Source organism: Phacochoerus africanus, chromosome 8 (assembly GCF_016906955.1).
Source record: "Phacochoerus africanus isolate WHEZ1 chromosome 8, ROS_Pafr_v1, whole genome shotgun sequence".
In the NCBI taxonomy this organism is placed as follows: Eukaryota; Metazoa; Chordata; class Mammalia; order Artiodactyla; family Suidae; genus Phacochoerus; species Phacochoerus africanus.
Genome location: NC_062551.1, coordinates 13,375,311 through 13,398,061, shown reverse-complemented (window position 1 = coordinate 13,398,061; position 22,751 = coordinate 13,375,311). Strand labels below are relative to the sequence as shown.

Here is a 22,751-nt window from a genome sequence, read left to right as displayed (position 1 = left end):
AAGCAGGAACTTTGGAACCAGGTGCTCTGGGTTTGAATTAGATTTAACTGTATGATCAAACTTCTTGGGAGTTATTGGTGGTTTAGTGGTTAGGATTTGTTGCTGTCACTGCTGCAACCCAGGTTCAATCCCTAGTCTGGGAACAGAGATTCCACATCAAAACCACAGTATGCTGTGGCCAAGAATAAAAAATTTTTCTTAAATTCTGTGACCCCAGTTCCCTAAACCATAAATGAGATAACAGCACTGTCTTACAGAAAATGTTACACATTAATATTTATAAAGTGCACAGAACATGAAAAGTGTTCATGACCCGAGGGGCAACTTTCAACCCAGAATGGAAAGCAGTTGGTGTTAACCTGCATGTGGGCAATTTCCACAGGTATTGTACATGCTTCTCAGCAGGTCTTGACAGAAGCCAGTTCCCACTGTCCACAGCAAGAAACTAAATAACATGCACTTAAAACTGGCTTTTCCTCTTTCCCTAACCCTCCCCACTGATCCCTCATTTCTGTATCCTGCAATTACCTACCGGTAAAATCTACCTGCACTCACGTCCTTGTCTCAGGCTTTGCTTACATGGGAACCAAACTAAGATAATATAAGAAAAACATTTAGAACAGTGTCTGATACATACAGACAAGTGCTCAACAAACGTACACTATTATTCTTCAGAACAAAGAGAATCAGTAATATTACTCCTGAAGACTTTTACAAGATTTAACAGACAATCAGGATGTGTAAATCCCGGCAAACACACTATGTGCCAAGTAATGAACCAGAAGACAATAATTTATATGCCTGAAATTATTGCTTCCACCCACAGATTTATCAAAACAGGTTATTATAAGTTTCTCTGTGTGTGTGTGTGTGTGTGTGGGTTTGGGGTTTTTTTTGGCCTAACCCACATCATGTAGAAATTCCCAGGGGAGGAATCAAACCTATACCACACAGCAGCAACACAAGCTGCTGCAGTGATAATACTACATACCTTAACTCAAGTCCACATAATGGAATACTGTATGGGCATTAAAAATGACATACACTCAACAAATATTGGGACAATTAGACCTCTACATGTAAAATAATGAAATTAAACTGCTACTTATCACCATATAAAAATTTAACTCATGCATACCAGTGTTCAGAGCAGCAATATTTACATGGCCAAGACATAGAACAAATAAAGATGTGATGGAAAAAAAAAGATGTAGTATGTGTGAATGTAAATATACACATATGTATATATACAATGGAGTGTTCTCAGCCATAAAAAGAATGAAATATTGCCCTTTGTAGCAACACGAACTTAGAGATCATACAAAGTGAAGCAAAACAGAGAAAAGACAAATATTATATGATACCACCTATATGTGGAATCTTAAAAATATTTACAAAACAGTAAAAGATTCACAGACATAGAAAACAAACTTATGGTTACCAAAGGGGAAGGGACAGGGAATAAATTAGGAATATGAAATTAATAGATACATACTACTCTACACAAACGATTTACTGTATAGCACAGGAAACTATATTCAATATCTTATAATAATATATAATGGAAAAGAATCAAACTAACACAATACTATAAACCAGCTATAGTTCAATTTTTGAAAAATGGATCAATTACCTAAACACAGAAACTAAAACCAGAAAACCCTAAGAAGAAAATCCCTGAGATTTATAGGCATATAAATCTTCCGACCCCTAGATTTGGCTATGGATTCTTAGATATGATGCAAAAGACACAAGTAACAAAGGAAGAAACGAACTGAACTTTACTAAATGAAAAGAACATCATCAAGAAAAGGAAGGAGCTCCCATCGTGGTTCAGCAGTAACAGCCCAACTAGTATCCCTGAGGATGAAGGTTCAACCCCTGGCCTTGCTCAGTGGGTATTACCATGACCTGTGGAGGTATAGGTCACAGATGCAACTTGGATCTCCCATGGCTATGGCTGTGGTGTAGGCCAGCAGCTGCAGCTCCAATTCTACCCCTAGCTTGGGAACTTCATGTGCCGTGGGTGCGGCCCTAAAAAAAAAAAAAAAAAAAGAAAGAAAGAAAAGAAAATGAAAAGACAGCCTAAAGAATGCGTAAAGATATTGCAAACTATGTTTCTTATGGGGGGGGGGGCGCCAGGGAATCAAACCAACGACATAGCAGCAACCCAAACTGCTCCAATTGACAATGCCAGATCCTTAGCCAGCTGCACCACAAGGGAACTCCTGCAAACCCTGTTTCTAATAGATTAACCTTCACAATATGTTAAAAACAAAAACCCCTTACAAACCAAAAAGACAAACCACCCAACTAAAAATGGGCAAAATCTTAAATAAACTTTCCTCCAGAGATAAACAAATGGCCAATAAGCACATGAAAAAATATCCAACATCACTAATCCTAGGGGAAATGCAAATTAAACCCACAAAGAGATACTATTTCACATCTACTTGTTATAACCAAAAAAGTGAGAAGTAACTACTGTCAGTGAGGTTATAGAGATACTGCAATCTTCACATATTAGAAATGTAAAATGACAGCAGCTACAGGAGGACTGAGCAGATTTACCATATGACCTACTCATAATTCCACTCCTGGGTACATGTCCAAAAGAATTTAAAACAGAGATTCAAACAGATATTTGCACACTAATGTCCAATGCAGCATTATTTGCAAAAACCAAAAAGTAGAAAGAACCCAAGTGTCCATTAACAGGTAAATAAAATGTGGTATATACATACAAACAATGGATTATTACTCAGAGATTAAAAAGAATATGGTGTGGCTACATACAGACCTTGAAAACACTAAGTAAAATGAGCCAGAAAAGAGTAAATGTTGTAAGATTCTACTTAGATTACCAGGAGCTGGAGAAGAGAATGGGAGAGTTACTGCTTAATGAATAGTTTCTGTTTGGAGTAACAAAAAAGTTTGGAAAAATGGCAGTAACAGCAGTTACCTGATGTGGCTCAGTGGTTAAGACAAAATGTGGTTAAGGACACGATGTGGTTAAGGACATGATGTCTCTGTGAAGATGCAAGTTTGATCCCTAGACTAGCTCAGTGGGTTAAGACTACAGCTGCAGGTCACAGCTGCAGCTCCAATTTGACCCCTAGCACAGGAACTTCCATACACTACAGGTGTAACAGCAAAAAAAAAGGGGAGGGGGGTGCTGGGCAGTATGGTCACACATGACTGTAATTTTAAAAAAGCTAAAACAAACAAACAAGCAAAAAAAAAAAAACCAATGAGGTAACACGCCACACCATCATTAACAGGTCGACAAATGCTGGAGAGGATGTGGAGATAAGGGTAGCTTCCTTAAATTGGTACAACCACTATGTAAAACTGTACAGAAATACCTCAGAAAAACTAAATACAGAACTAGCACATGATCCAGCAATCCCACTCCTGGGCCTATATATCAGACAAATCTTTCACTGAAAAAGATACATGCACCCCTATGTTCATCACAGCACTATTCACAATAGCCAAGACATTGAAACAACCTAAATGTCCATTGACAGATGATGAACAGATTACCACATGGTACATATATATAATGGAATAGTACTCAGCCATGAAAAAGAAAATAATGCCACTTGCAGCAACACGGATGGAACTAGAGACTCTCACACCAAGCGAAGTTAAGTCAAAAAGAGAAAGACACCATATGATATCATTTATATGTGGAGTCTAAAATATGGCACAAATGATCTATCTACGTAACAGAAATAGATCATGGACATGGAGGACAGACTTGAGGTTGCCAACTGGGAGGAGGGGAGGGAGTGGGAAGAACAGGGAGTCTGGGGTTAGTAGATGGGAACTACCACATTTGGATTGGACAAGCAATGAGATCCTGATGTATAGCACAGAGAACTATATCCAACCACTTGTGATGGAACATGATGGAGAATAATATGAGAAAAAGAATGTATATATATGTATAACTGGGTCACTTTGCTGTACAGCAGAAATTGACAGACATTGTAAATCAAGTATAATAAAAAATAGGAGTTCTTGTCGTGGTGCAGTGGAAACAAATCCGACTAGGAACTATAAGGTTGTGGGTTTGATCCCTGGCCTTGTTCAGTGGGTTAAGGATCCAGCATGGCCATGAGCTGTGGTGTAGGTCACAGACACAGCCCAGATCCCACATTGCTGTAACTGTGGCATAGGCCGGCAAATGTAGCTCCAGCTAGACCCCTAGCCTGGGAACTTCCACATACTGCAGATGCGGCCCTAAAAAGCAAAAAATTAATTAATTAATTAATTAATTTAATTTTTAAAATGAGGACGGGAGTTTCTGCTGCGGCTCAGCCATAGCAAACCCAACTAGGATCCAGGAGGATGCAGGTTCAATCCCTGGCCTCGCTCAGTGGGTCAAGGCTCTGGTGTTGCCATGAGCTGTGGTGTATGTTGAAGACACAGCTCGGATCTGGCATTGCTGTGGCTGTGGTATAGGCCCATGGCTACAGCTCCAATTTGACCCCTAGCCTAGGAACTTCCATATGACTTGGATGTGGTCCTTTAAAAAAAAGAAAAAGAAAAAAGAAAAAAAAATGATGAGTAAAAAGCCCTGTTAAAGAAAGGGAAAACAGCTGGGCACAAGGCAGAAATGGCATAGAATAGCAGAATTTTAGTCAATATCTTCATTTTCATTCTGAAGAAATAGCATTAGATAAGTGGTTTACACAGATACTAGCAAAACCTGAACTAGATAGTAAGACCATGGCATCTTATCTCATAATTTGGTGTCTTCAATACTGGTCATAAAATCAAGGCTACAGTTTAGACTTGATCCATCCGTCCCATGAAAAGCTACCAAAAGATTTTCACATAGGGATGGGGAAGTGATTTCATCATGGTCGTGTTTTGTCTGCTTAATGAGATGACTCTATAAAGAATGAGTTTTACAGGAAAGGCAGCAAACTGCAGTAGGGAAACTAGGGAGCTAGTTCAGACTAGCACCACAAAGAAGGGATACAGAAGTAAAAAACAGAACTTAGCAGTCAACTCAAAGTTGTGGAAGACAGCAAAATTTAGATTTTACACTCAAATTGCTGGAGTTGGTCCATCAGACATCAAGAGAAGTAGTGAAGTTGGGAGGGTTGGTGATGTGGCTAAGAAGCTTTGTGTACTGGAGAGCTTCAACTTCAGATATGTACAAGTGGAGTGTTTGTGGAATGTCTATTTCATACAGAGTTCAACAAATATTTATTCAATGAAATGTCCAGCAAAAAGCTCAGGAGAGATCACTTCTAAAGCTATTTTTTGCAGCTACCCATAGCTATTGATTGAAGCCACTAAAGAAGAGGAAGACACCAAAAGAAAGAATGTGAAAGAGAAAAGAGGGCAAAACTTTTGTTTTAAAGAAAGTAAAACATTCTTGGGAAAAGCTCCATGGCCTTGAAGCCACATCTTTAACCCAACTTTTATAGTAACCAGAGTGAAACGAGATAAAAGGATTACTCACTGGTTTCCAAATTCTGATGCTACAAAAAGGAAGCCTGTTTTAAGCACACACATGGCAGCAGCAACAGGCACAGTATCAAAATACTTGAGCCGGATCTCAGTAACCTAGAGTGGAAAGAGAAAAATATTCTAATGTATAGACAAGTGAAGCTAGGGCAAAGAAAGTAGCCCAGGAGTTCCTGTCATGGCTCAGTGGTTAACAAACCTAACTAGCATCCATGAGGACACAGGTCCAATCCCTGGCCTTGCTAGGGGTTAAGGATCCAGCATTGGTGTGGTATAGGTCGAAAATGAGGCTTGGATCCTGTGTTGCTGTGGCAGTGGCGTAGGCCGGCAACTACAGCTTTGATTTTACCCCTAGCTTGGGAACTGCCATATGCTGTGCCTGAGGCCCTAAAAAGACAAGACAAAAAAAAAAAAAAAAAAAAAGGGGAGTTCCCGTAGTGGCGCAGTGGTTAAAAAATCCGACTAGGAACCATGAGGTTGCGGGTTCGGTCCCTGCCCTTGCTCAGTGGGTTAACGATCTGGCGTTGCCGTGAGCTGTGGTGTAGGTTGCAGACGAGGCTCAGATCCCGCGTTGCTGTGGCTCTGGTGTAGGCCGGTGGCTACAGCTCCGATTCCACCCCTAGCTTGGGAATCTCCATATGCCGCGGGAGCGGCCCAAGAAATAGCAAAAAGACAAAAAAAAAAAAAAAAAGTAGCCTAGTCTTATAATGAGCCAAGTAGCAAATAAAATACTATTCCTTCACGTCCAAACCAGGGGTTAGCAAACTATAGCTTGTAGGCCAGCCATGCCTATTAGTTTCCATACTGCCTAATGGCTGCTTTTGTGTCACAATGGCAGAGCTGAATATGCCGCACCCCTGGCATGTGGAAGTTCCAGGGCCAAGGATCGAACCCTTACCTCCGAGAGTGACTCAAGCCCCTGAAGTTGGATTCTTTTTATTTTCTCCTTGCCTTTTTTTTTTTTAACCTGCCCACCAGTGGCATATGGAAGTTTCCAGGCCAGGAGCCAAACTAGAGCTGCAGCCACAGCCAAACCAGATCCTGCGACCCATGCAATAACTTAGGCAACACTTAAGGCATTCTGTTCCCTTTGGGTTTTTTGGCCGACTCACAGCATATGGAGTTCGTGGGCCAGGGATTAGATCCAAGCCAAAGTTGCTACCTACATCACAATTATAGCAAAGCAAGCCGGGGACTAAACCTCTGGTGCTGCAGAGATGCTATTGATCCCACTGTGCCTCACTGGGAATGCCTCTATTTTCTTTACTTGTTTAGCATAAACTGTCCTTTCTATCTGAGAGTAGCTGTAATAACCACACATGATTTAATAAAACCATTTTGTAAAGCTTAAATGTATATATCATTTTTTAAAATAAGGTTATCTAATTATACTAAAATTAGGATGAAACTGGAACTCTCTTGTGGCACAGTGGGTAAGGATCTGACCTCACTGTAATGGCTTGGGGTTGATCCCAGCCTGGGAATGTTCATATGCCATGGGCTCCGCCAAGAAAATAAATCAATAAATTAAAAAATGTTTGTTTGTTTGTTTTTAAAAAAAGTGGAGTTCCCATCATGGCTCAGTGGTAATGAAACAAACTAAGATCCAGGAAGAGACAGGGTCAAGCCATGTCCCTGCCTAGTGGGTTAAGGATCTGGCATTGCCGTGAGCTGTGGTGTAGGCTACAGAAGCAGCTCAGATCCTGCGTTGCTGTAGCGTAGGCCAGCAGCTGCAGCTCTGACTTGATCCCTAGCTTGGGAACTTCCACATGTCACAGGTATGGCCATATAAAATATTAGGATAGGAGTTCCCATTGTGGCTCAGTGGGCTAAGGATCTGGTGTCTGCCACACCGCAAGCTGAGGCACAGGCCTGCAGCTGCAGCTCTGATTCAACCCCTAGCTCAGACACTTCCATGTGCCACAGGTACGGTCATAAAAAGAAAAGAAAAAACTAAGATAATATTATAGGAAGTTTTATCAAACTGCACCAACCACAACAAATGAGTTTTTCCCTTTTTTCCCCTCCATCCGTGGTCTACTTACCATATCTTCATCTGTCTCCAAAGTGATCTTAAAGATATCTCCCTGCTCAGTTTGGGCCAAAAAGAAGAACATCGATTTGGTCTTATGGGTGGCAGAGCAGACAAAAATCATTCCTCTTTCGGGGTCATCCAGGTCATTCTAGCAAAGTCAAATATACAAACAACATCTTAAAAACGAGTACTCCTTATTTCTAGATTTCAGCACCTTACCAACAGGGATCATACAGGACCCCCAAGGCCTAAAGGCACCTGGAGTTCTCTCCATGCAAGCTCTGACCCAGAGCAGCCTGCCAGCCACAGGACTAGTATACAGTAAGCAAAAATCCCTTGCCTACTATAAATACATAATAAAGGCTCTACACAAAAACAAAAACAACCAAAAACCCTACAAGTCCATTCTACAGCCTGATCAGATCAACTAGGCAAGAACCATCTCCAGAGAAAAATGTCAGAGAAGAGACATGAAATTTAAAGAATCATCACTTCAGGCTGTAAATTGAAGACTCAAAAATGTCCATAATAATACCATCCAAACCGTCTAGCCTTATTCCATATAAACTTCCCTAATTCCTAAAAGGAATGATCCCCCTCTTGGCTGGATTTTGGTTTTCTTTTCTTTTCTTTTTTTTTTTTGCTTTTTAGGGCTGCATCCACAGCATATGGAAGTTCCCAAGCTACAGTTAGGGTGGAATAGGAGCTACAGTTGCTGGCCTACACCACAGCCCAGCAACATGGGATCAAGCCATGTCTGCGACCTACACCACAGGTCACAACAACACTGGATCCTTAATCAACTGAGTGACATCAGTGATCGAACCAACATCCTCATGGATCCTAGTCAGGTTTGTTAACTGCTGAGCCATGAAGGGAACTCGCTGGTTTTCTTTTTTAATGTTTCAAACATTGAATGTTTCCAAGATCTCTCAGAGTAAAGCTCTTCCAGGGCAAAACATGGTTTATACTTCTTTGTAGCCCCGAGGCCAAGTATAGCACCTGGCAGTTAGGTGCTCAATAAATTCCTACCAGCTAAACTGAATTACTTCCCACTCCTTGCCAAGAAGAATTTTACTTACTAATCTTACCAGTTTTTTAAAAAATAATGAATGGGGTTCCCGCCGTGGCTCAGTGGTTAATGAATCCGACTAGGAACCATGAGGTTGCAGGCTCGATCCCTGGCCTCGCTCAGTGGATTAAGGATCCAGCATTGCCGTGAGCTGTGGTGTAGGTTGCAGACACGGCTCGGAGCCCATGTTGCTGTGGCTCTGGTGTAGGCAGCGGCTACAGCTGCGATTAAACCCCTAGCCTGGGAACTTCCATACGCCGAGGGAACGGCCCTAGAAATGGCAAAAAAACAAAAAAAACAAACAAAAAACTAATGAATGTTTATAGAGATACCATGTACTAGATAAGTCCTAAAGGTTTAACCCTAGGACCTATAAATTAATACTAAAAAGATAAATAATCAGGGGTGAGAGAAGACACTGAGCAAGCAGAGATCAATTATTATGCATGGGCTGCTGGTAACTGTTGAAGCTGGGTACACATAAGTTCATTATGTATACAATCATTGGTCAATATCCCTAAGGGGTTAGTTCAAGGAGTCCCCACAGATACCAAAATCTACAGATGCTCAAATCAACCCCTTGTATAAAATAGGGTAATACAAGGAATAGTCAGCCCTCCTTAGCCATGGATGAGAACCTTGCAGATGTGGAGGGCCAACTTCATGCTTAACAACTTCCAAAGTAGGGAGTTCCCACTGTGGCTCAGTGATAACAAACTCAACTAGTATCTATTAGGACTCGGGTTCAATCCCTGGCTCCACTCTGTGGGTTAAGGATCTGGCATTCCCATGAGCTGAGGTGTAGGTTACAGATGTGGCATGGATCTCGCACTACTGTGGCTATGGCCTAGGCCAGCAGCTGCAGCTCCAATTTGACCCTAGCCTGGGAACTTCCATATGCCATGGGTATAGCTCTAAAAAAACAAGAAACAAAACAAACAAACAAAAAAACACCAAAGTAAACTTAAAGGCAATAAAACACCATTTTCAACTAACCATGTAGTAAATGATTGAGGGGAAAGCTGTTGTGTGAAAAGATTTCAGGGAAAGAGTCTCAAAGTTCATCACCAGTTTCCACACCAATTACAAAAAGGAAAAAGTACCTTTACAACAAAGAGAAGCTGGCTGACACCACCTTAACAAAGTGTTCAATTTAGCATCACCAATAATGAATCAAACCAACATCACATGGCCATAATGTGATGTAGTGGGAAAAATATATCACCACCTACTAATAATTATGTCAAAAATGGTAACATGGATATAATCATCAGAGAAAAGATACTGCAACAAACTGCAGTATCTTTTCAAACAAGAAAATTAGCCCAGACTCTTAAAAATTTTCAGTTATCATAAAAGACCCAAAACAAAGGTGAAAGGAAGCACTCTAAATTAAAGGAGACTACAGGGAAATATAAGGGACTTTGGGGGACAAGGAGAAAAACTGGTATATAAAGTAAATAAAATGATATTACTCAAAATGGTAAATTTCATGGGCACAGTATTGACAGTATCATTATATAGGAAAATTTCCTCCTTCTTCGAGGCTACATCTTAGGAAATTCTAAGTGTTATGATGCCTACAATTTATCTTCAAATTGTTTTGCCTTAAAAAAAATGTACAGATACCCAAGAAAAGTCTAATGCAGCAAGAGTATTAATTGGTGAATCTAAGTGAAAGACATACATTCACTGTGCTTCTTTTAAATTTTTCTGTGTGTTGGAATGGTGCAGTGGGGACAGGACAAAGAGAATGAAAGAAAATGTATCTTCAATAAATATGCCTGGCTTATTCAAACTAGAAACTTTTAGATATTTCAAATTTATAATGCACACGTGTTCTTCAAAAATGAAAAGTATGTTGGGTTTTTTCTTAACTCAAGTAAAATTGATCTACAATGTTATATTAGTTTCGAGTGTACAACATAGAATTGTGTCGCTTTTCTTTTTTTTTTTCTTTTTTTTTTTTGTCTTTTCGTCTTTTCTAGGGTCACTCCCGCAGTACATGGAGGTTCGCAGGCTAGGGGTCATATCAGAGCTGTGGCCGCCAGCTTACGCCAGAGCCACAGCAACGTGGGATCTGAGCCACGTCTGCGACCTACACCACAGCTCACGGCAATGCCGGATCCTTAACCCACTGAGCAAGGACAGGGACTGAACCCACAACCTCATGCTCCCTAGTCGGATTCGTTAACCACTGCACCACGACAGGAACTCCTGTGTCGCTTTTTAATTACCTTTCTCAGGATTTTGTTTTGCTTTTACTAAAAGCAAAACAAAATTTTACTGGCTTTATTAAAAACAACATCTACAAAGAAATTAAAACTTGATTAACAACTAAGAGACTATACTGTAATTATAAAAATTTAGGTTAACTCCACAAACACAAATATATTTTTTTCTTACGGCAAACAAAGACCATACCCGTCTCCTGGGAATCGGACAGCGGATATCTGGCTGGTCACCAAAGTTCTTGTAGGTGATATAGTTTTCAGAACAGATCAGCACTCCACTTGGACCATCTGACCCTCCAGGAACTGTCAAGAGAAAATAAAACTCAGCAATGATTTGACATAATCATAAATTACAATTTGGCCTCTATTCCTTTCCTTCAGCGCACCCTGAAGATATAGTGTGCTTAAAGAAGGTGATAAACGTTAAAAGTGTCTCCTCCCTGACAGTTATGCCAGACAAGGATGGAACACAACTTTGGGCGATCTCACCCTGTCCAGATACCTGAAAATGCATCTTTTTTTTTTTTGGTCTTTTTGTCAATTCTTGGGCCACTCCTGTGGCACATGGAGGTTCCCAGGCTAGGGGTCGAATTGGAGCTGTAGCCGCCAGCCTACGCCACAGCCACAGAAACATGGGATCGGAGCCGAACCTGCTACCTAAACCACAGCTCACAGCAACGCTAGATCCTTAACCCACTTGGCGAGGCCAGGGATCGAACCCGCAACCTCATGGTTCCTAGTCGGATTCGTAAACCACTGAGCCACGACAGGAACTCCTGATAATGCATCTTAATGTTTAGCTTCAAGCCCAGAAATCAGTTCTCAGCTTTACACCTATAATACAACTGCCTAATGGACACTCTCACATGAATATTCCATAGCAGCTTAAAAATGAATTTATTCATAAACAAGCACCAAATTTCTTCCCAAACCTGTTTCACTTCCTGGGTACTCAGCCTTAGAGAACACTGCCATCAAAGAAAAAACTAGGGGAGGTCCCATCATGGCTCAGTGGTTAACAAATCTAAATAGGAACCATGGGTTACAGGTTCGATCCCTGGCCTTGCTCAGTGGGTTAAGGATCCAGCATTGCCGAAAGCTGTGGTGTAGGTTGCAGACGTGGCTCGGATCCTGCATTACCGTGGCTGTGGTGTAGGCCAACAGCTACAGCTCTGATTCGGCCTCTAGTCTGGCTGGGACCCTCCACATGCCATGGGAGCAGCCATAGAAAAGGCAAAAATACAAAAAAAAAAAGAAGAAGATAAAGAAACTGAGGTGTCATCTTTCAATTCTCTCCCCTCCCTTAGCCCTACTGATTCTACCTCCTTAGCAGTCCTCATGCTGCGAATCTCTTTTGGTTTAGTGAGACAGCTTTTTGACCAATTTCCTGGCCTTGTCTTTTGCCCTTCATTCCCCTACCAAAATGTAACCAAGGGATCTTCCTAAAATTTTGTTCACCCTTAACAGGTCATTATTCTCCTGTTTAAAATCCCTCAATAGCTACCTCCCTCCCCACCACTACCTCTACCCCAGCCCTTTATGTCTAATGATCCAATCACAATGACCTTTCAGTTCTTTCAGTGAACGTTTTTTCCTGCATTTGGACCTTTGTGCTTCCTGCTACCTTTGCCCACAACAAAAACTCCGCCACCCTCACTGTCCTGAACTAATGCCTTAGGTCTGAGCTGAGAGAGTACTTCTTCAGAAAATGGTCTCTAACCCACTGTCTTCCTTTCCCTAGGCCAGGGACTCCTCCTCCACATTGTCATGGCATTTGGCACACTGTGGCAATTTTCTGTTACTAGCACATATTCACCACTATACTCATTCCTGCATAAAAGGAGACACCACACCTTATTTTTCACCACTGCAGTTCCAGGAGACTGACTTCTGCACATATTGATTGTAGAAGCTAAGTAAAAATTCTTTTAACAAATGAAACTCTCATAAATGGAAAGTATAGTTACATGCTATAGCAAATTATTAGGTATAACCTATTTTCTAAAATTCTTCTGCTTAATTTAGTCTCTTCCTAAGATTTAATCCTCAGAAACTAGTGTCATCTTTTATTATTTTTCTCCAAAATCCTTCCCAACAACAGACATATTTCATATTAGACATCAAGTACAAAAGACTCAAAACAGAGGACTGGATCATTGTCTTACCTAAGCCTGATAAAATTTAGATGACCACAAATATAGTTGTCCTTCAGTCTTTTAACATAATGAATTAAACAAATACTGATAGTTTTTTTTTTTGTCTTTTTGTTGTTGTTGTTGCTATTTCTTGGGGTGCTCCCACGGCACATGGAGGTTCCCAGGCTAGGGGTTGAATCGGAGCTGTAGCCACCGGCCTACGCCAGAGCCACAGCAACTCGGGATCCGAGCCGCGTCTGCAACCTACACCACAGCTCACGGCAACGCCGGATCCTTAACCCACTGAGCAAGGGCAGGGACCGAACCCGAAACCTCATGGTTCCTAGTTGGATTCGTTAACCACTGCGCCACGACGGGAACTCCTGATAGTTTTTTTCAATTAAAGTACAGTTGTTTACAATGTTGTGCCATAAACTAATGCTGACTGATCCTTAATGGTGAAGATCTCTGAGCTCCTACAAAAATCTTACTTAGTAATGGTACATGTAAAACACTATCAAATCTAATTTCCTAAAACTTATGATTTTGTATCTATAGTCATAAGTATAACCAGTCTGCAAATTTTTCTTATTACTATCTCTCCCCAGTTTTGGGACTGAAGTTACATGAGGCCCATGAAGTAGAACAAAGGCTTTTATTCTTTCTCCCATCTTGAGAAATTTAAGGTCCCTGAAAATTATGGACCTTAAATCTTCTGAAGGAAAAAAATCATCTGACTACTGCTTCAATTTCTTTAACAAATGCTGGTCTACTCATGTTTTTAATTTCTTTTTGGATCAATTTCGGTAACAGTTTTCAAAAATATTTTCTATTTTACCTGGGTTTTCAAATTCATGGACGAAATAGTTTTGCCTTTTGGGTTTATCTATACCATGTGTCTTTTCACAGAGCCACATTTTGACTTTCATAAAGAGAATGAAAGACTGACTACAGTCAAAACACTGGAGCAACCAATAGTAATCAATATTCCAAGCTGAATACTCTTTCTTCCCTGAATTAAAGGATAAGCATTAACCACTGCATTTCTAACCCTGCCAAAACAGACAAAGCACTCAGGTTTACTACAAATGGATTAGAATCTTCAAATTCTATGAGGTAAACCCTCCTAAGTTTCAGCATAAAACAGACCAAATAAAATAGTACAGAGCAGCTCTAAGAGAAAAGTACCTGTAATAAGGAAGTTGCCATGTTCTTCCAAAGGTTCACTGTATTTTCGGACCACATGATTTAAACCAAGGTCTAACTCATAGAAAGTAAGCGTCTGCTGGGTATTAGCCGCGGCTTCCCCAGTTGGATCATTGTCTGCTTCCTATAGAGAGTAACAGAGGCGCAAAAACTAATAAATACCATAAAATCAAATTTTTAGAGTTGGAAAGGTCATCAGTATTCCTTATTTTCACAAATGAGAAAGTAGTGGTCCAAAGATGCCAAATGGTTTGCTGAAGTTCGCACTGAAAAATACTGGCAGAGGGGGAGCAAGAACCCAGTCTTATCTTCCTAGGAGCAGGGTTATTCAGCTCAACTCTATTCAATTCAACCTCTAGTTGAATACTCCCATCATTCAAAGGCAAGAATGGTATGCCCTACCTTTCACTACCTCTCAGTAAAAAAAATATCCCAATACAACTTCACCCCCTTTGTTAGGCAGATTTCCCAATAAACACTTTGTTTTCACAGGGAGACTGTTCAAATCAGAGCAAAGTGCTATTATACAGTCAGGTAAACTCTGAAACATTCCAAAGCATTTCAGTAAGGCATTTAGAACACACACGCAAAAAAATAAAGCAAAAAAAAAACAAACAAAACAACAAGAACAACAAAAAACCACCAAAAAATACATTGTGTGCAAGTTAAGATATAAGACATGAACAGTAGGAGTTCCTGTCATGGTGCAGTGGTTAACAAACCCGACTAGGAACCATGAGGTCGCAGGCTGGATCTCTGGCCTCGCTCAGTGGGTTAAGACTTCAGCGTTGCCATAAGCTGTGGTGTAGGTCGTAGACTCGGCTCAGATCTGGCTTTGCTGTGGCTCTGGTGTAGGCCGGCGGCTACGGCTCCAATTAGACCCCTAGTCTGGGAACCTCCATATGCCTCGGGTGTGGCCGTAGACGGGACCAAAAGACCAAAAAAAAAAAAGGCATGCACAATGAAGAAAAAGCAATTTCAAGAAAGCACCAAGGTGAGTAGAAGAAACCCAAAGGAGGGAGGGAGGGAGAGAGGTGGGGGAGAAAGGGAAGGAAGAAAGAAAGACTGAGGACCCCCCGGCTCCCTGCGCCCAATTACCTCATAATCCATTTCCAGACAAGCAAACATTGGATTTTCAAATCCCACATCCACTCCAACTACATGATATACTAAAGTGTTCGCTTTGTGGGCCTCCAGGGGAGATGAAATGGTAAGCCGGGCTGCAGCATCTCTATTCAAGATATACACCAATTTCTGTTTCTCGATGGCACCTGTTATTATTGAAGGAGACAAAAACATAAAAAAAAAAAAACACCAGATAATGAAAAGAGGGATTGCACAACAGCTAGATTCACATAATGATTATTTTATGAAAAATCATTAATAGCCATCACTAATTCTACAAGTGTGTTAAGAGGATTTTGTTCCTAAGACAGACAAGACAAACAGACAAGAGCATAATTTTACTCTCCATCTTCCTAATAGATCTTTTTTTTGGGGGGAGGAGACAACAGTCTTCTAAGTTATTTTATTAGTAATAGGAATCTTAATATCCCACTAACTCATCAAAATTTTTTATGATAAACTAAATAATCCATATATTTGTCAGATTTATTCTCTGAATTACATCTAATGATTTTGTGACTGGTCAGAGGGCTGCCCTCTGGAAGCCTGATCAGATACACAGACTTTTCTTCAAGAATTTATCAGAGAAGAGACATGAATGTGAATCATCACTTCAGGCTGATGACAGCAACCATATCCATTACCTAATAATGTAAAATCCTCCAGTATAGTTTTTTTTTTTTTGCTATAGAAAGAAATGGAAAAACACCCATCTCCAACCAAGAAGTAGAAAATACGTGTTAAAACTTTTCGCATTGTTTTAAAATGAAAAGCAACTTTAAACTTCGGAGTTAACCCAAAATGACCCAAACTTTACACAGCTGAGTGATTTCTGGGCACACTGCCAAGATTACAGCATTGTTATCCTAAACTTAGTTTCTTTAAGAGTCTAAGAGTCAACAGAGCAGGTCACTTACTAATCATAACAGCTCTCCCTTTGGGATCCACAGCTAAGAACTGGCCGGGAACAATGCGGCGGCATCCACTTTTGCCAAAGGTTTCTTGGTGAATTTTTTCAAACATGTTCTTAGATGGCTGATATTCCAGGATAACAATCCGACCTGAGTCACTGCCAACCACAATGTAATCTTTCGTGCCACCCGTCAACCTAAAGGCCATGAGAGACCGGATGACACCAAACACTTCCACAGTTAGTAGAGTGTGTACTTTGCCAGTGTTGGGGTCAGGGCGAAGCAGCTCTAAGATTTTCCCCCGGGAAACAACAATTTCCTGTTGTTTGGTTCCTAAATCACACAAAAGATAAAGATCATGAACAATCAAAACGTGTCCAAAAAAACAACCTGAATGAATCAAAAAATACCACTAAAAATATAGTTAAATGAGCTGGGGGGCTTAGTATTTTAAGACAGTTTATTCTACTTTAAAAGGTAATTTTCGGAAGTTCTCAATTGTGGTTCGGTGCAAGCAAACCCGACTAGAATCCATGAGGTTGTGGGGTTCAACCCCTGGCCCCACTCAGTGCGTTAAGGACCCAGCCTTGCCATGAGCTGTGGTGTAGTCACAGATACAGCTCAGACCTGGCATTGCTGTGGTTGTGGCAAAGGCCAGCAGCTACAGCTCTGATTCAACCCCTAGCCTGGGAACTTCCATATGCTGTGGATGTAGCGCTAAAAAAAGGGTAATTTTCCTAGAATTTAAGTCATCTAACAAAAGCAGTATCAAAGAAAAGCTTCCTAAACACAGTCATGCAAGTTTTGTTGTTTTTTTTTTAAAAAAAAAAAACTTGTTCTTGGGAGTTCCCACTGTGGCACAGTGAGTTAAGAATCCAACTGCAGCAGCTCAGGTCGCTGCAGAGGCTCAGGTTTGATTCCCCAGCACAGTGGGTTAAAGGATCTGTTGTTGTCACAGCTATGGTGTAGGTCAAGCTGTGGCTCAAGATTCAATCCCTGGCAGGGGAACGTCCAAATGTCACAGGTGCGTCCATTTAAACACACACACACACTTTTTTTTTCTCTAAGATTTGCCATCAATCAGCATAATTAAGGTGTCTGTAATACACATGTTTAACTTCATAAAATTAAAAACTTCCAAAGGCACCTTCTAGCCCACCTTTAAGGTAACTGCTCTAAGAAATCATATTAACTCTGATAAAGTGTCTCAAAGAACTTTTAAAACTGCCACACCAAAAAAAGAAAAAAAAAGGCAATTTGAGGCAAAACTACTAATATCAAAAATTTTAAACTCAGAAAGATAGTAGCAGAACTTACCAGAGAAGTTTCCATGAATGGCAAAGCTGATGCCAGTGGCTCGCTGCAAGGTCAAGTTGTACAGGAACATGGTGGCAGTAATAGTGAGCCACCTATAGCTCCACAATCCAGGCCTTGATTATAACCAAGTCCAAGCAAGCTAAAAGCACATAAAAGCAGAAAAATACCAGCTTTGAAATTATTTTAACAGACATTTCCGTATGGAAACTTCTAGGTAAAGACAGTGTAACTAATAAAGTAAGACATACAACATTATTTATAATTAAGAGTACCTTCTACTTCATTTTCACTGCAGCAGCTTGGGTCACTGCTGTGACAAGTGTTTGATCCCTGGTCTGGGAACTTCCACAAGATGCAGGTATAGTAAAAAAAAAACCCAAAAAACAAAAATCAGAGTGCCTTCTACATGTCAGGCACTATGCTTCATACTGTTTCTTTTTTTATTTTTTTATTATAGTTGATTTACAATGTTCCATCAATCATACTGTTTCTAATCTCACAAGACACATATAAAGTACTCATTATACTAATTTTACAGATGAAATTGAGCTGAAAAAGTACACTGTAAATCAACTATTCTTTAATTAATTAATTAATTTTTTTTTGTCTTTTTGCCATTTCTGGGGCCGCTCCCGCGGCATATGGAGGTTCCCAGGCTAGAGGTCGAATCGGAGCTGTAGCCTCCGGCCTACGCCAGAGCTACAGCAACGCGGGATCCGAGCCGTGTCTGCAACCTAGACCACAGCTCACGGCAACGCCGGATCGTTAACCCACTGAGCAAGGGCAGGGACCGAACCCAAAACCTCATGGTTCCTAGTCGGATTCGTTAACCACTGCGCCACGACGGGAACTCCTATTCTTTAATTTAAAAAAAAAAAAGAAATTAAATTGTCTCCTTGAGATTACATAAGTAGTAAAAACAGGAGTACCCGTCATGGCTCAGTGGTTCACGAATCTGACTAGGAACCATGAGGTTTCAGGTTCGATCCCTCGCCTCGCTCAGTGGGTTTAAGGATCCAGCGCTGCTGTGAGCTGTGGTATAGGTCGCAGAGGCGGCTCAGATCTGGCGTTGGCCAGCAGCTGTAGCTCCAATTCGACCCCTGGCCTGGTAACCTCCATATGCCACGGGTGCTGCTCTAAAAAGACAAAAAAAAAAAAAAAGAAGAAGTAATAGTAAAAACATTGGGAGCTGGAATCTGTACCATTAATCCAACACCATTTGATTTTACTGTCTCAAAACCACATAGATCTATATTTACTTGTATTTGAATAGGCTCTACTTTCACATGGTTCAGAATTCAAAAGCACAGCAAAAAGCTCATTCCACCCATTCCCTAGCCATCCAGTTTTTCCTCCCTGGACGAATCAGTTTCACCAAGTTATACCGTGTCCTTACAGATATTTTCTGTATGTACAAGAAAAAAACATACATTAACGCTGTATCTTATCCCTTCTATTTAACTAAAGGTTGGGTACCATAAATCATACACTCACATTATGGTGCAACTGTTTTTAATTACTTCACCTATCTTGGACATAGCAGTAAGCAAAATGTTTTCTCATTTTTATATTAAGGCTGTGGAGTATTCCACTGAATGCATCTATTAGGATTTATTTAGCCAACACTCTCCTGAGGAACATTTAGGTTCTTCCCCATCTCTTGAAATTATAAACACTGCTACAAAGAAAATCCCTCATATACGGACCATTTATAAGTGCATTACCAGTATCTCTAAGATTAACTGCTAGAAATCCAATTTCAGGATTGAGGACCTCATATATTTGAAATTCAGAGACAGTGTCAAATTACCTTCCAAAGAAACTCTACCAATATATCTCCAGCAATATATGGATCTCTATAATTCTCCACAACCAGACGTCTGCTGATTTAACAGATAAAAACTGGTAACTTGGGAGTTTCCATCGTGGCTCAGTGGTTAATGAATCCAACTAGAAACCATGAGGTTTCGGGTTCTGATCCCTGGCCTTGCTCAGTGGGTTAAGGATCCAGTGTTGCTGTGGAGCTGTGGTGCAGGCCACAGACATGGCTCCAATTAGACCCCCTAGCCTGGGAACCTCCATATGCTGCTTGGGTGCAGCCCTAAAAAGCAAAACAAACAAAAAAAAAACTGGTAACTTAAGTGTAGTTTTCATTTGCATCTCCTATACGGCTCTATATTTAAGGAGTGACTAAAATTTAGAATTTAAACTTATGTATCATCAAAAACTAAAAACCGAAATGCGACCCCAGAATGAAGCCTCCACAAAAGAATATACAGTCAAAGAAAAGGATTCTTCTTAGGACTCAAGACTGCAAACTGAGGTATCTTCACCATAAAAGTACCTATACAGTTACCACTGGAAAATAAACTGAACTATTTTCCCTCAATTATTCAGAGACAAAAGCAAAGAATCTTGAGAAGTTCAAAGCTTACAATTGTATGTGTAATTAGCATGCAAATTTGGTTTTGTTAAATGAGAAAAGTTGAATGGAGTCTCAGACATAATTTATTCTCTTGCATCTCACTCCAGTTATAAAATTTCAAACATAATTTCAAACTTGCAGTTATCAAGAACAAAATTTACAACGAAACCCCTACCATGTTGTGAATGTGATCTATATTGTAGGGTTGACTGTATGAAAGATACAGAATCTTTCAGAAAACAAACATAGGAAACCACAGGCCACTTCGGAAGCTTGGAAAAACTTCTCCTAGGCTACTTTTCGCCCTTTATAGCTTACTGAAGAACTCAGCCTACTTTCTAGTTCCTTTACAACTAACAGCATCTAGTACAAACTTTGGACTAGCTGGACCCAGGTACCCCAACTATTCTTTTATCTTGGGTAACAAGGGAAATCGCATTTCAGAGGAAGATCAACCAAGCACTACATACCGGAAACTAGTAACGACCAAAACTTGGTAAATTCTGATTTCCCCCAATTCTACCTGCTGTCTATGAATATTAGGAAATGAGCCTGTGATTGCTCCTCCACCCCTTCTCCATGTACGAGAAGAACATTACCGCATTTAAACTCTGCAAAGTCTTCAACATAGATATAATTATCCCCATTTCTGCAAGCGATAAACTGAGAATCAAAGAAGGAAATGAGTTGCCCAAGCACCAAAGCACAAATACGAAGGGTCTAGATTTCAAAGACTGTTTCCGTCCTTGACACTTTTAACACCCTTGATCTTTCACCTCCCCGTCGGTGTGCCGTTTACTTTCTCCAGTGGGAAACTTCTCTCCCGCCCCTTCTCACATCTCCCCCAAAGCCTAAAAGCTACGCAGTCTCTAGAAAGCTTATTTTGAGCTAGGCTTCGTTCCCACAGTGCGAACGGTCGCGAAACACAAGTTCGTGAAGCTGCCCTCAAGCGTTCCCCTCCATCACCTCCTAGACGCTTGCCCATAGTCCTCGGGCCTAAACTCTCTCAGAAACCCTTACAAAAGGCTCGGCTGACCCTTCTACATGGCCGCTCTCCACCTCTTTAGGCCTAGGGAGGTCAGAAAGCTGCTTCTTTACCCTGAAGCCAGGAGGATGGCGCAGATATCCAACAGATCCTCAGTCCCCTCAAGGCCTAATCCGCCGCTAAACCCAAGCCGCCGGCATCCGCCATTAGCTCCTAAAACAGGGACCTTCCGATTGGCGCGCGACGGAAAAAAGGTCCTCAACCGGCGCCTGAAGAATGTACATATAAATCTTTTTAATGCTTCAGTCTTGCTTCCACGCCGCACGAAAAATTACTTAAACATATTTTTATGACTGTCACTTTTCCCAGGAAAAGAGGGAATTAATAGACCTTTTTAAATAGGCTTTTAAAAACATATACACAAATTCACTAGGCACTCCCGTGGGCAGCCCCAGGGACGTGGCGCGCCTACGAGAAGGGGGCCTCCCAGGGCCGGAAGCGCGGAATGGGAATCAAGATGGCGGACCTCGATTCTCCTCAGAAGCTGCCTCCGCCGCCTGAAGGGGTGGGAGGAGGCCGCTGCTCGGAAATCTCCACAGAGCTCATTCGCTCTCTGACCGAGCTTCAGGAGCTGGAGGCCGTGTACGAACGGCTCTGCGGCGAGGAGGTGGGGGGCTGAGCTTCTCTTTCCAGGAGGATACAGGGGCAGTGGGCCTAGGAGCCGTCCTTCTTGGGAAATCAGGGTTGTGGGAAGTTCTTTTCTTTACGAGGAAACAAAAAAAGCATCTACTCGAGAAGCAGGAGTGTGGTTGAATGTAATTGGGGTGATCCGACATCTCCGTCTGATGCCCCCAAGCATATTTTCATGTTATCTGGGCGATCTGCCCCGCCCCCTGTTGATTTCCCTGGCCCTTAATCATTAGATTTCTCCGCGGTCCTAAAGTTAGACTTAAGGGCATCTCCTCACACGCTCGCTTTTCATAATAAGAATAAAGGCTTCGTTGTAAGGGCTTATAAATTTTAAAGTGATGAAACGCTTTCACCTTATCTCATTTCAGCAAGAAATCATTGTAAATAAACAAAGCGTTTTAAGACTTCTTACTGTGGGGAATGATTTGGGGGTGTAATTTTAGCGTTTCAGTTCAATGCAGGGCTTTGTAGAATCTTGAGATGTTAAAACTCAGAAACAACTGTCTAATCGTGAATAAGTTATTTCAGTTGTTGTAGCTACCCCTGCATAGTGTCACACCAGGGGCACTGGCTATATTATGTCCAGCAGCCTTCTTCACTTTTCCATGAAACTTAATGCTGTCAGTACTTTTTTTTTTTTAATTTTTTAGGGCTGAACCCGCGGCATATGGAAGTTCCCAGGCTAGGGGTGGAATTGGAGCTGTAGCTGCTGCCTATGCCACACACACAGCAGTGCTGGATCCAAGCGGTGTCTGTGACCTACACCACAGGTCACTAGTACTGCTGGATCCTTAACCCACTGTTTGAGTTCGGGGATCAAACCCGCATCCTCATGGATGCTAGTCAGGTTTGTTAACTGCTGAGCCACAAAGGATCTCCTGTCAGTACCTTTTTTTTTTTTTTTTTTGGCTACACCCACTGCATATAGAAGTTCCCAGGCCAGGGGTCAAATCCCCTCACAGCAGCAACCCAAACCACTGCAGTGACAACACCAGATCCTTAACCCCCTGAGGAAGGCCAGGGATCGAACCTGCATCCTCATGGATCCTAGTCAGATTCATTTCCACTGAGCCACGGTGGGAACTCTCTTTGAGAGTTTTCAAGTATTAATTTACACCAATGCTGATAG

General features: G+C 41.3%; 2 protein-coding genes and 2 non-coding genes across 4 annotated transcripts in view; 1 reads left to right on the top strand and 3 right to left on the bottom strand.

Moving 5' to 3' along the window:
* Positions 1–21,172, bottom strand: part of SF3B3 (splicing factor 3b subunit 3) — a 54,591-nt gene extending 33,419 nt beyond the window's left edge. Inside the window, exons 1-8 of the mRNA XM_047789784.1 lie at positions 21,046–21,172; positions 17,523–17,661; positions 16,212–16,538; positions 15,268–15,440; positions 14,152–14,293; positions 11,019–11,131; positions 7,533–7,670; positions 5,483–5,586 (exon numbers count right to left, since the gene is read on the bottom strand). Coding sequence (XP_047645740.1) covers positions 5,483–5,586; positions 7,533–7,670; positions 11,019–11,131; positions 14,152–14,293; positions 15,268–15,440; positions 16,212–16,538; positions 17,523–17,592 — 1,067 coding nt within the window. The 5' untranslated portion in view covers positions 17,593–17,661; positions 21,046–21,172. The remainder of the gene's footprint in view (positions 1–5,482; positions 5,587–7,532; positions 7,671–11,018; positions 11,132–14,151; positions 14,294–15,267; positions 15,441–16,211; positions 16,539–17,522; positions 17,662–21,045) is intronic.
* LOC125134829 (small nucleolar RNA SNORD111) lies at positions 7,933–8,023 on the bottom strand. Its single transcript, XR_007136826.1, has one exon. It is a non-coding gene; the product is annotated as a small nucleolar RNA SNORD111 (small nucleolar RNA).
* On the bottom strand, positions 15,837–15,915 carry LOC125134830 (small nucleolar RNA SNORD111). Its single transcript, XR_007136827.1, has one exon. It is a non-coding gene; the product is annotated as a small nucleolar RNA SNORD111 (small nucleolar RNA).
* A 234-nt stretch (positions 21,173–21,406) lies between the features above and the next one.
* COG4 (component of oligomeric golgi complex 4) overlaps positions 21,407–22,751 on the top strand; it is a 30,371-nt gene continuing 29,026 nt past the window's right edge. The window contains exon 1 of the mRNA XM_047792045.1: positions 21,407–21,599. Coding sequence (XP_047648001.1) covers positions 21,438–21,599 — 162 coding nt within the window. The 5' untranslated portion in view covers positions 21,407–21,437. The remainder of the gene's footprint in view (positions 21,600–22,751) is intronic.